The sequence below is a fragment of the Hipposideros armiger genome, unplaced genomic scaffold (genome assembly GCF_001890085.2).
Source record: "Hipposideros armiger isolate ML-2016 unplaced genomic scaffold, ASM189008v1 scaffold_126, whole genome shotgun sequence".
Classification (NCBI taxonomy): Eukaryota; Metazoa; Chordata; class Mammalia; order Chiroptera; family Hipposideridae; genus Hipposideros; species Hipposideros armiger.
Window position 1 is genome coordinate 3143804 of NW_017731476.1, and position 10052 is coordinate 3153855.

Genomic DNA, 10052 nt, shown 5'->3' on the forward strand with positions numbered 1-10052 from the left:
GGGGGGGTTGGGGAGAAGGAAGCACCTTTGAGGGTTTCGGGCTAGAACACGATCCTGGAGAGGACTGACACCCGTGCTGGCCCTGGGTGACACTGCTCGGCCTTTGGAGCAGCGGCCGCCTCTGCTGCGCTCCAGCTTCCCAGGACCAGGCCACCTCCAAGAACGCTGCCCAAAGAGGACCTGAGTAAGTGCTCTCCATCCCTCAGGTGGAGGCGGGCGTCCTGGGAGGGCCGGGGTGGGAGTCCAAGCACAGGAAGGGAACTGGAAGGTTGTGTGGGCCTGAAGCGGCCAGAGCGGGTGTGGGCCGAGCTGGCTGAGGAGGTGGGTCTGCAGGTACCCAGGCTGACGCTTCCCTCCCCTCCCCCAAGGTGCATCTCTGTGGTCACAGGTGGTGGTTATTAGAACTGCTTTTAATGGATGACAGCTGGGGAGGGCTGTGCCCCCATCCTGATTTGGGCCTTAGGGACCAGGCTGGGGCCCACAGGCCCTGAGCCCACGCCAGCAAAGCCCTGGAACTGTGTGTCTCCCGGGGAAGGGATCCCAGCAAGTGAGCAGCCTGGGGCCTGGCCCCTGAGAGCTGATGGGGCAGGGCACCCCCTGGGCTCCTGGGGGTCAAGGGCCTGTTCCAACCCCAGGGTGGTATCTGGCTGGGATGAGCCTCAGGTCAGCAGTGAGCAAAGTGGTCCTCGCTGACATCACGCAGGTCGAGTCCCACGATGCTAGGGGGGCTGGCGCAGGTGATGTTGTTGTAGGTGTACACGGGTGGCTGGCAGTCGTCCCCCTCCACGACGGCCTGGACGAAACGGGGCACAACGGTGGGGTGCTGCAGGGTGAAGGCCCGCAGGGTCCGGAGGGGGCAGCCACAGTGCCAGGGGTTGCCCTCCAGCCACAGGTACTCCAGGCCAGGCAGCTGTGGCACGAAGGTCCGCAAGGAGTTGTTCCTGAGGCTGAGGTAGCGCAGCCGCCCCAGAGGCAAGAGCACGGCCTCGGGCAGGGCCTCCAGGAGGTTGTGGGAGACGTCCAGCCAGAAGGCACGCTGCAGGGGCCCCAGGGTGTCTGCTGACAGTGTCGTCAACCGGTTGCGGGACAAGAGCAGGTACTCCAGCTTGCCGAGGCCCTGGAAGAGCTGGCTGGGCAGCTGAGTGAGCTGGTTGGAGGTCAGGTCCAGCTCCAGGAGCTCGGGGAGCCCCCGTAGGCTCTGCTCCTCGATGGTCGTGATGCCACTGCCCTTGAGGAAGAGCCGGCGCAGCCCCGAGAGGCCAGCGAAGGTGTGCTGGCGGACGCGGCCCAGGCAGCTGCCCTCCAGGTGCAGGCTGTGCAGCTTGGCCAGGCCCTGGAACACTCGCTCTGGAAGGTTTCGCAGACAGTTGCCGGAGAGGTTCATGACGGCCACGTTCAGGAGGCCAAGGAAGGCCCCCACCTTGACCTCCTGGATCTGGTTGTCGTTGAGCATGAGCACCTCCAGCTGGCCCAGACCTTCAAAGGCCTTGTCCGGCAGCTGCCGGAGGCGATTGTGGCCCAGCCGCAGCTCCTCCAGGAAGTGCAGGTCCTTGAAGGTCCGCGGCCTCAGGCCGGCAATGGCATTGTGTGAGAGGCGTAGTACGTGCAGGCCCAGCAGGCCGGGGAAGGTGTCTTCCAGGAGGCCACCCACGCGGTTGTATGACAGGTCCAGCCAGCGCAGCGCCTTCATGCCCAGGAAGGCGCCCGGGGCCACGGCGGTGATGAGGTTGTGGTCCAGGTAGAGCTTCTGGAGCTTGGGCAGCTTGACGAAGACATTGGACTTGACGCTCCGCAGGGTGTTCCTGCTGAGGTCCAGCTCCCGCAGCTCACTGAGCCCGCAGAAGAGTGGGGGCTGCAGGTAGGCCAGCTTGTTGCCCGCCAGCACCAGCTCGTGCAGGTTGGCCAGGCCCTGGAATGCGGTGTCGGGAAGCACGGCCAGGCTGTTCCAGCCAAGGTTGAGGTCCCAGAGGTTGGCCAGGCCCTGGAAGAGGCCCTCGTCCACCCTGCTAAGGAGGTTATTGTTGAGGCCGAGTGACGCCAGGCCTGGCGTGTGTAGGAAGGTGCGGGCCGCCAGGCCACGCAGCTGGTTCCGCTCCAGGTGCAAGTGGTACAGGTTCTGCAGGCCCAGCAGCGCCTTCGGCTCCAGGCTGGCCAGCCCACTGCCCTGCAGGTTGAGGAAGCCCAGGCTGGAGAGGTTCCGGAAGGCCGCCTCGGGGATGGAGGAGAAGTTGTTGCCGTCCAGCCACAGGGCCCTGGCACCGTCCGGGATGCCATCGGGCAGCCGGGTGAGGTTCCGGGAGCTGCAGAAGACGCTAAGCTCGTCCGTGTAGTCATCGTGTCCGCAGGTGCAGACGGCTGGGCACTGCAGGCCCTCAGCGTCCTCTGGCCCTCGGGGCTCTGCTCCCTCCAGGCCACAGGGGCCCAGTGCTGCCCAGGAGATCAGCAGCACTGCCAGGGCCAGGTCTTCTGCGGAGAGAGGGGTTTGGGGAGAGGCGGCACTGAGGGGCCCAGGATGCGAGCCCTAGGGTCATTGAGACATGGAATCTTCCAGGCCTCAGCCCACACACGTGGGCCACCACAGAACTTAGCACCCAGATTGCAGTACTTGGCTATAAGAAGAGGTGCTACTAATCAGATTGGAAAAAGGTGTGAGCTATGCTATGCGGTCACCTCACTTAAATCGGAAGCAGAAAGCAGGCAGGTCAACTGAGACGTTCTCCAGCTCAAAACCATCCTAGGACTGACAGGGTGGCTGGCGATGCCTGTTCCAGAGAAAACTGAGGGCTAGGTACCTGCCGATTAGGCCCTGTGTCCATCTGCGTCCCCAAGGGGAACATTTGAGCCGCGCCAGGCTGCCAGGCAGGCCTAGAGGAAGGCACGAGTGAGAGAATATTCCAGAGCAGGCCTGGGGGTGTGTACACTTGTCGCCCTTCGGGGCCGGACAGTGAACCAGGTAAGTGTGGCCGGCACCCTGGGACTTGGCCCAGCACCCATATGGGCAAAGGAACAGCGCGCAGGTCTCAGGAGCAGCCAGGAACCCTAGACCATCGACTCAAGATTCAACTCACCAGTGTCAGGTTGTGTCTTGGGACAAAGGGCGCCAGGCTCTCTAACAACAGTGTCCCCAAACCACTGCTGAGCACTGGGCTGACCCCCCAACTGGCCCATCCCTGGCCTTGGAGAACTCGGGGGGGGGGGTCTGCGCTCAGGGGGGCCCTTGGCAGGCACCGTGGTCTGGCAGATGCCCCTGGAGGGTGGGGGGGGGGGGTCTCGGGATGGGGCAGAGGCTGTGCCGGAGGGTGCCCCACACCCAGCTGAATGGGGCCAGGCCCTGAGATGGACAAGATGGCAGCGGCTTGGCCTCCAAGTGGCTGGGAGGGCAGCAGGCCCTCGCCTTGCAGAGGGTTTAGGGCAAGGCGCCTGGGTGGGGTTGTTAGATGCACACCCTGTGTCCCTTGTGCCACTGTCCTGGGTGCTTGGGCAGGAGGAGGAAAAGGAGATCCTCTGGGGCCGGCGCAGCTGCACCCCCCAATATCCCTGCACTGCCATTCCCCCATGGGCTCCCAAAGGCTCTGGCCTCCCCAGAGCTGAGCCCTCCCCGGGGGTGCCCCTGCCCCAGTGGGCTTGGGGGCCCAGGGAGCCTCACCTTTCCTCAGGGCCATCCCGCATGCAGAGCAGGCTCCAGCGGACAGGAGCCTCCGGTCTGCTGGGGGCCGGCTGTTCCTGCCCTCTGGATTTCCCCACCTCCGGGACAGCCAGCGCCCTGTCACCAGCCAACCCAGCCCTGCTGGCCCTGGGCTCCGTTAACCCCCTCCTGTCAGGAGGCCAGCTGCCTGGGGTGTAGACCACACAGGGGAGAGGCTGGGGGGTGCGGGGGCCGTGGTACAGCACTGCGGGCTCAGGGCCAGTGGACCCATACCCCTGCTGCCGTGTTCGGCAGGCCCCCTACCCATGGTCAGCCTCCTTGGGCTGCTCCTGGGGTCCCCCCACCTAGCAGATGGCATGTGGGGGTTAAGTGGGAACCACCACATTTCCCAATGGGCCTGCCCATCTGTGCTGGCACACTACCCACTTTCTCCCCGCCCCCCTCCGCATTTCCTAACAGCCTGGGTGGGGTCGCCCAGCCCAGCATTGGCTTCTCCTGTGACCTCAGGGTCAGCTGGTGTCTGGCCACTGCCCCTCCACTAGCCTCTCTTCTAGGAATACCTGGCAGGGCCCAGCCTCCTTGTGTTTGCTTTCAACAGGCCTTGTTCTCCCTGGGGGAGAGTGGGGGGGCAGCCTGGCTTCGGGGCTAGCCTCCACCTCCTGGGGACCCTGTGCTGTCCTGCCAAGGCTCCTGTAGGGACACGGCAACCCCTTTGTGTGCATGGCAGTGCCTGGCCTGAGGTCAGTCCTGGGTCAGGAGGTGGAAGAAGTGATGGCTGGGGAGGCTGCCCCCGCTGAGGGGAACCCCACCAAGCTCTGCTCTTCCTCCTCGCGCCGGCTGCAGCCTGGCCCTCTGGCTGTCGCCTCTTCCGTGGATGACCCTTCTCTGGCTGCCCAGGCAGCTGCGCAGGCCCACCCGGCCCTGGCTCTGGCTGGGGTGGGGGGCTGTGTTTGGAAGGAGCTGGAAAAGGCACCGCCCTCTCTGGGGAGGCCGAGGCTTGTTGAGTGAGGTTAAGGGGACTCAAACAGAACAGGTCTGTGTGTGACTGGGTGGACGGTGTGGAGAGGGGGGTGAGGCAGGTGGGCCGCCCACACCTGCCCTGTGGGGTCTGGAAGCTCTGCCCTTGCTTTATCTATGGCTGGGCTCAGGAGAGGCTGCAGCCCCCCCCCCCATGGCGCCCCATCTCCGGCCTCGCCAGCAGTGGAGAGGAAGGTAGCTTTATCTCCCTCCCTCTATTGAGCTTTGATTTTTTTCCAGGTCATTTCTCAGCTTCTGAGAAATTATAGATCGGCAGGGAGAAAGTCCACACCCAGAAATTTACAGGGTAAACACACATTTACACAGTAGAAAGTGCAGACTCAGCAGGAGTCTGGCCAATGGGGCCTCTTCTCCGGAAAGTTCCTTGTGTGGAGGGCCCTCTCTGCCCAAGGATGAGACCAGAGTGGGGCACACATGGGCTGGGAAAAGAAGGTTAGCAGTCTCCTCATTGCACATCTGCGGGTTGGGACAGGAAGTTCCTGTAAATGCCCGTGAGGCTTGCATGGCAGGAAACCCTTATGGGATTGTGGCAGCTGGGTTGGGCATTTTTAAACCTTTCTTGAGTCCTGCAGTAACAAACATCAGTGCTCAGCGTCACTGCTGCCTGGGCTGGCTCCGGTCTGCGCCCCCACAGCAGCCTGGCTTCACTCACAGGGCACTCACTGCTCTGGCCTGTCTTCTTAGCTGACCATCTTAGGGTCTCTCTGAGGAGTTTGGTTTGGTTTGTCTGTTTCTGGTCTTCCTATAAATGGTGGTGCACAGAAGCACTGGGCCTGGCTGCTTGTGGGTCACCTGAGTGACGTGTGCGATGAGCCAGGTCTCAACAGGTCCTCATGTTCTTGTTCATGTCACGGGATGCATTTATCCATCTGCCAAGGGACTTGGGGCATTTCCAGCAGTGCAGCTGCGAGGTTCCGGGGCCTGCGTCTCCTGGGGCATAGGCGCCTTTCTTTTGGTCCTGAATGGGTATGTCTTCTGAGCAGGTGAGGCCCACCCTTCCTAGGTAGGTAGGGGGTCGCACCCTCGTGGGGCCACAGGCGCGCCCTCGATGTCACACGCTGCCCTGTCTGCTCTTAGCCTGGAGGGGAGTGGACAGCAGCTGAGTCTTACATGAGTCTCCTCCATCACCAAGAAGATGGCAGCTCCGCAGAAGCCCACTGGCCACGGGTTATCCTGTTCTGTGAAACGCGTGTTTCGGTCTTTGGCCAGTTTTCTATCTAGTAAGCTGTCAAGTCTGATTTATAAGATTTTTTTTTAATATAATTTTAGAAATTTTATTGGGGAACAGTGTGTTTTTCCAGGACCCATCAGCTCCAAGTCAAGTAGTTGTTTCAATTTAGTTGTGGAGGGCGCAGCTCAGTGGCCCATGTAGGGATCAAACTGGCAGCCTTGGTGTTGTGAGCATGCGCTCTAACTACCTGAGCTAACCGGCTGCCCCCCCCCCTTTTTTTTTTTTAAACTTTTTTTTTTTTAGATTTTTATTGGGTAATTGGGGGGATGGGAACAGTACTGGGGAATTAGGGGAAGGGGAACAGACAAGTTGCTGTTGTTTTTTGTTCTTCAATCTAGTTGTGGAGGACACTGCTTCACTGGCCCAAGTTGGCACCATCATTGCACTCTTCCCTGGCGAGGCAGATCAGTCGCCGGCTTCTGGACGGCCGCTCACTGCGGCTGCTGGCCGCTCACGCTGGCTGCTGGCTACACACGCTGGCTGCTGGCTACACACGGTAGCCCATGGCAACCCACTGCCACAGGGACTGCAGCCTACGCCGTCGCCAGTGACTCACGGCAGCCCAGCTCCAGGTTGAGCTGTTGTTCAGCATCTTAGCTGTAGAGGGCAGTGTCACTGGCCCTCATATGTGGGATCCGAACCGGGGCCCTCTGGTGTCCCAAGCGAGTTCTTAACCATCACGCCACTCGGCCGGCCCCCCCCCCTTTTTTTTTAATCACATTGGAATGCCAGTCCTGGGTCAGGTGTGTGGGGCCCATGATTCTGCTCTTTAGTTTGCCTTGTTCTCTTCATCATAGTTCTGATGAGAGTTCCTAATTTAATGTGGTCCATAAGATATTCCTTAAATGTTACATATTAAACTTGATTCCTCAAATGCCAATGAGAAAGATGGAAAACTCCAAAAAGGTTTTTTTTTATGTAACCCCATGTATCAAACTCTATGGTTTCAAGTCCTGTGGGCACATGACTTGTATACGTTCCCCTAAAATACCTTGAAAACATGTTATTTACCTTTCACCTTGACCTCCAAAGGCTAACTTCTGTCCAATGTACTTTCTAAGAGTGGGAGGCAGAGCTCAAATTTTAATTCTTTTCGGTGGGTTACGATGGCCTCACCGCCATTTCATCGATGGCTGCCCTTCCATGCCACCTTGACGTCAGTCCACTCCAGCCCAGGCCCTTTCTGGGCTCTGGGCGCCTCCCTTGGACTTCACCTGAGCTTCCGAGGCCCCCGCCGGTAACTGGTAGAGCAGGTTGTCCCTCCTCCTTCAAGGGCACTGGGCTACTCACAGGGCTTCGCATCTCCTTATCACCTGTGGGAGCAGCTTGGCAGGTGTCTAATAAAACAAAACCAAAAGCCTCTTGAATGATGAGTTGTGTTGCAGTTTGGGGAGAATTGACATCTTCACGATATTGAGTCTTCTGATCGTGGACATGGTGTAATTCCCTCTTTGATTTAGCTCTTTGGTTTCTCTGTTTTTGTAGATTTCTGTGTTGAGATCTTGTGTGTATGTTCTAGATTTTTTTTTTCCTAGGTGGTTGTTACTTTTTGATACCATTATACATGTTATCTGTTTACCTCCTGTATTTCATTTTCTGTTTGTGTAGGCTGAAAATTGTTTTCCAGAAGTATATTGGAGTAACATAATAAAATATTTACAAATGTGGCGCTTTTGCCCAACAGTTTTCTGAAACAGCTTTATTAATGTGTAAGTTACACATCATAAAACGCACCCGTTGCAAGTATACAATTCAGTGATTCTCTGTAAATGGGTACAACCATATCCACAATCCAGCTTCAGAACATTCTCATATGATAGGCAGCCTTTTGGGCCTCTTGGGTGTCACCTTTTTCACTTCGCATCGTGTTTGCTGGGTCTATCCACATGAGGGCCTGTGTTAGTACTTCGTTCCTTGTTATGGCCCAACAGTATTCCAGTGTATGGATTTGCCCCCCTTCTGTTTATCCGTTCATCAGCTGATGGACATTTGAGTTGTTTCCACTTGGGGTTATTGCTAATAATGCTGCTGTGAATATTGGTATAGGAGTCTTTGTGTGGAATTGTGTTTTATTCCTCCTGGGTAGATTCTTGTTGTTTTTTATGTCTGATCTTAAATTTATTTGTTAGAAAGTCTCATTTTTGACTGGACTCAGACTTAGAGGTAGAAGCTCTGAGAGAGGACAGCCTGCGTCTCTTGGCATCTGTTCCTGGCGTGTTTCTTCGGCCTCCTTCATTCTCTTGGCCAAAAGTTTAGCATATTCTGCAGCCTCTTCCTTGTTTTTCTTAGTACGCTGTTTCTTCAGAGCGATACGCTGATGTTTGTGCTGCAGGATGCGTGGAGTAACAAGACGCTGAATCTTGGGTGCTTTGGTCCTAGGTTTCTGACCATCTTTGTTTAGGGGCTTTCTCACAACATACTGACGGACATCTTCTTTAGAGAGATTGAAAGGTTTGCAGATTCTGCTCGTTCTTTTGGGCCCCAGGCGACGAGGCGCAGTAGTATCAGTGAGACCAGGAATATCTTTTTCCCCTTTTTTTACAATGACCAAGTTGAGAACACTCAGATTGGCATCCACAATGCAACCCTGAACAGATTTGCGCTTTCTTTCTCCAGTCCTCCTTGGTCTGTAACAGGAATGCCCCTTACTCAGGAGCAGGTGGACACGGCCATGGGTCACGACACCCTGCTTCATGGGGAAACCTTGTTTGTCGTTCCCACCACTGATTCGAACCACATAACCCTTCCATTCTTCTCCCAGAGCATCAGCAGCAACTTCTGTGGCCGTACGCTTCTCATAAAACGTACAACGTTTGCGTTCATCATCCATTTCAATGAGTTTCTGGCAGCCAGTGGCTGGAAAAGAGATGTTCAGCTTCATCTCTAAGCAGCCGACAGCCTGCGAGGTGCCATGAAAAAAGGCCCCTCCTTCTGGGTAGATTCTTAAGAGTGGAATTGTTGGTTCATATAGGATTTATGCTTAACTTTAAAAAAAAAAACTTTTCCAAAGTGATTGTATCATTTTACAAAGTATGAGACTTCCAGCTGTTTACCTCCTCACCAATATTTGGCATGGTCAGGTTTTGTTTTGGTTTTTTGAGCTATTTTAATTTTGTTCTTTCCCTGACAATATATGACATTGGGCCCTTTTCATATATTTATTGGCCATTCTTAGACTTTTTTTGGTAAAATGTTTATTCAAGTCTTTTTCCCATTTTTAAATTGTTTTCTTATGGAGTTCTAAGACTTTATATATTATGGATTAACAGATAGAACATTTGTAGATATTTTTCCCAGTCTACAGAATGTCTCATTTTTTAAAATGCTGTCTTTTGAAGTGCAAAAGTTTTTAATTTTAATGAAGTCCGATTTACCAATTTCGCTTGTATGGCTCACACTTTGCTTTCGTGTCTAAGAACCCTGCCTAACTGAAGATCACAAAGATTTTCCATGTTTTCCTCTAAATGCCTGATTACTTTTTTACATTTAGGTCTATGATCCATTTTGAGTTACACATATAGTGTGAGGTGAGGGTCTAAGCTCACTTTTTCACATATAAATACCCAATTGTCCCAACACCATTTGTTGAAGACTATCATTTTCCCCAATGAAATATCTTTACATATTTGTTGAAATCAACTGACCATACATACAAGGATTTCTTTCTAGACTCTCAATTCTGATCCATTAAACTACCTGCCTATTACTCCTTGCACCAATGTATTTTATTACTGTGGCTTTCCAGTAAGTTTGAAATTAGGCTGTGTAAATCCTCCAAATTTGTTCTTTTTCAAAAATGTTTTGGCTCTTCTGGGTCCTTTGTATTTCCATATACATTTTAGGATCAGCTTGTTCCTCTCTCCCAAAGAGTCTGGTGGAATTTTGTTTGTTTGTTTGTTTGTTTTTTAGCTGAGCCATCCTGCCACCTGTTGGCAGCTCAGCGGCTGCTCAGCTCGGGCTGGACTCAAACCGCTGTTGCTCAGAGCTCACACTCTTGAGCGAGCTCTTAACCAACTGAGTACTCGGCCAGCCCTTCTGCTAGGATTTTGATAGGCATCGTATTGGATGCATAGATCAATTTGGGGAGAATTGACATTTTAACAGTAGTCTTTTAATCATGGAATATGAATGTCTTTC

The 10052-nt window shown here is 54.8% G+C and overlaps 1 protein-coding gene and 1 pseudogene across 2 annotated transcripts; both read right to left on the reverse strand.

Annotated features, from left to right (window-relative positions):
* Positions 1 to 196: 196 nt before the first annotated feature.
* Positions 197 to 3779, reverse strand: IGFALS (insulin like growth factor binding protein acid labile subunit). 2 transcript variants are annotated; one of them, XM_019648392.1, is made up of 2 exons: positions 3647 to 3779; positions 197 to 2463 (listed from the first exon to the last, which is right to left on the reverse strand). In XM_019648392.1, the coding sequence occupies exons 1-2, from the start codon at positions 3660 to 3662 to the stop codon at positions 665 to 667; spliced, it is 1815 nt and encodes a 604-aa protein (XP_019503937.1). In that variant the 5' UTR covers positions 3663 to 3779; the 3' UTR covers positions 197 to 664. The 2 variants fall into 2 exon arrangements, with proteins under 2 accessions (XP_019503937.1, XP_019503936.1); XM_019648391.1 differs by having other exon boundaries at positions 198 to 2466.
* Positions 3780 to 8035: 4256 nt separating this feature from the next.
* On the reverse strand, positions 8036 to 8811 carry LOC109385794 (40S ribosomal protein S6 pseudogene; annotated as a pseudogene).
* Positions 8812 to 10052: the final 1241 nt, after the last annotated feature.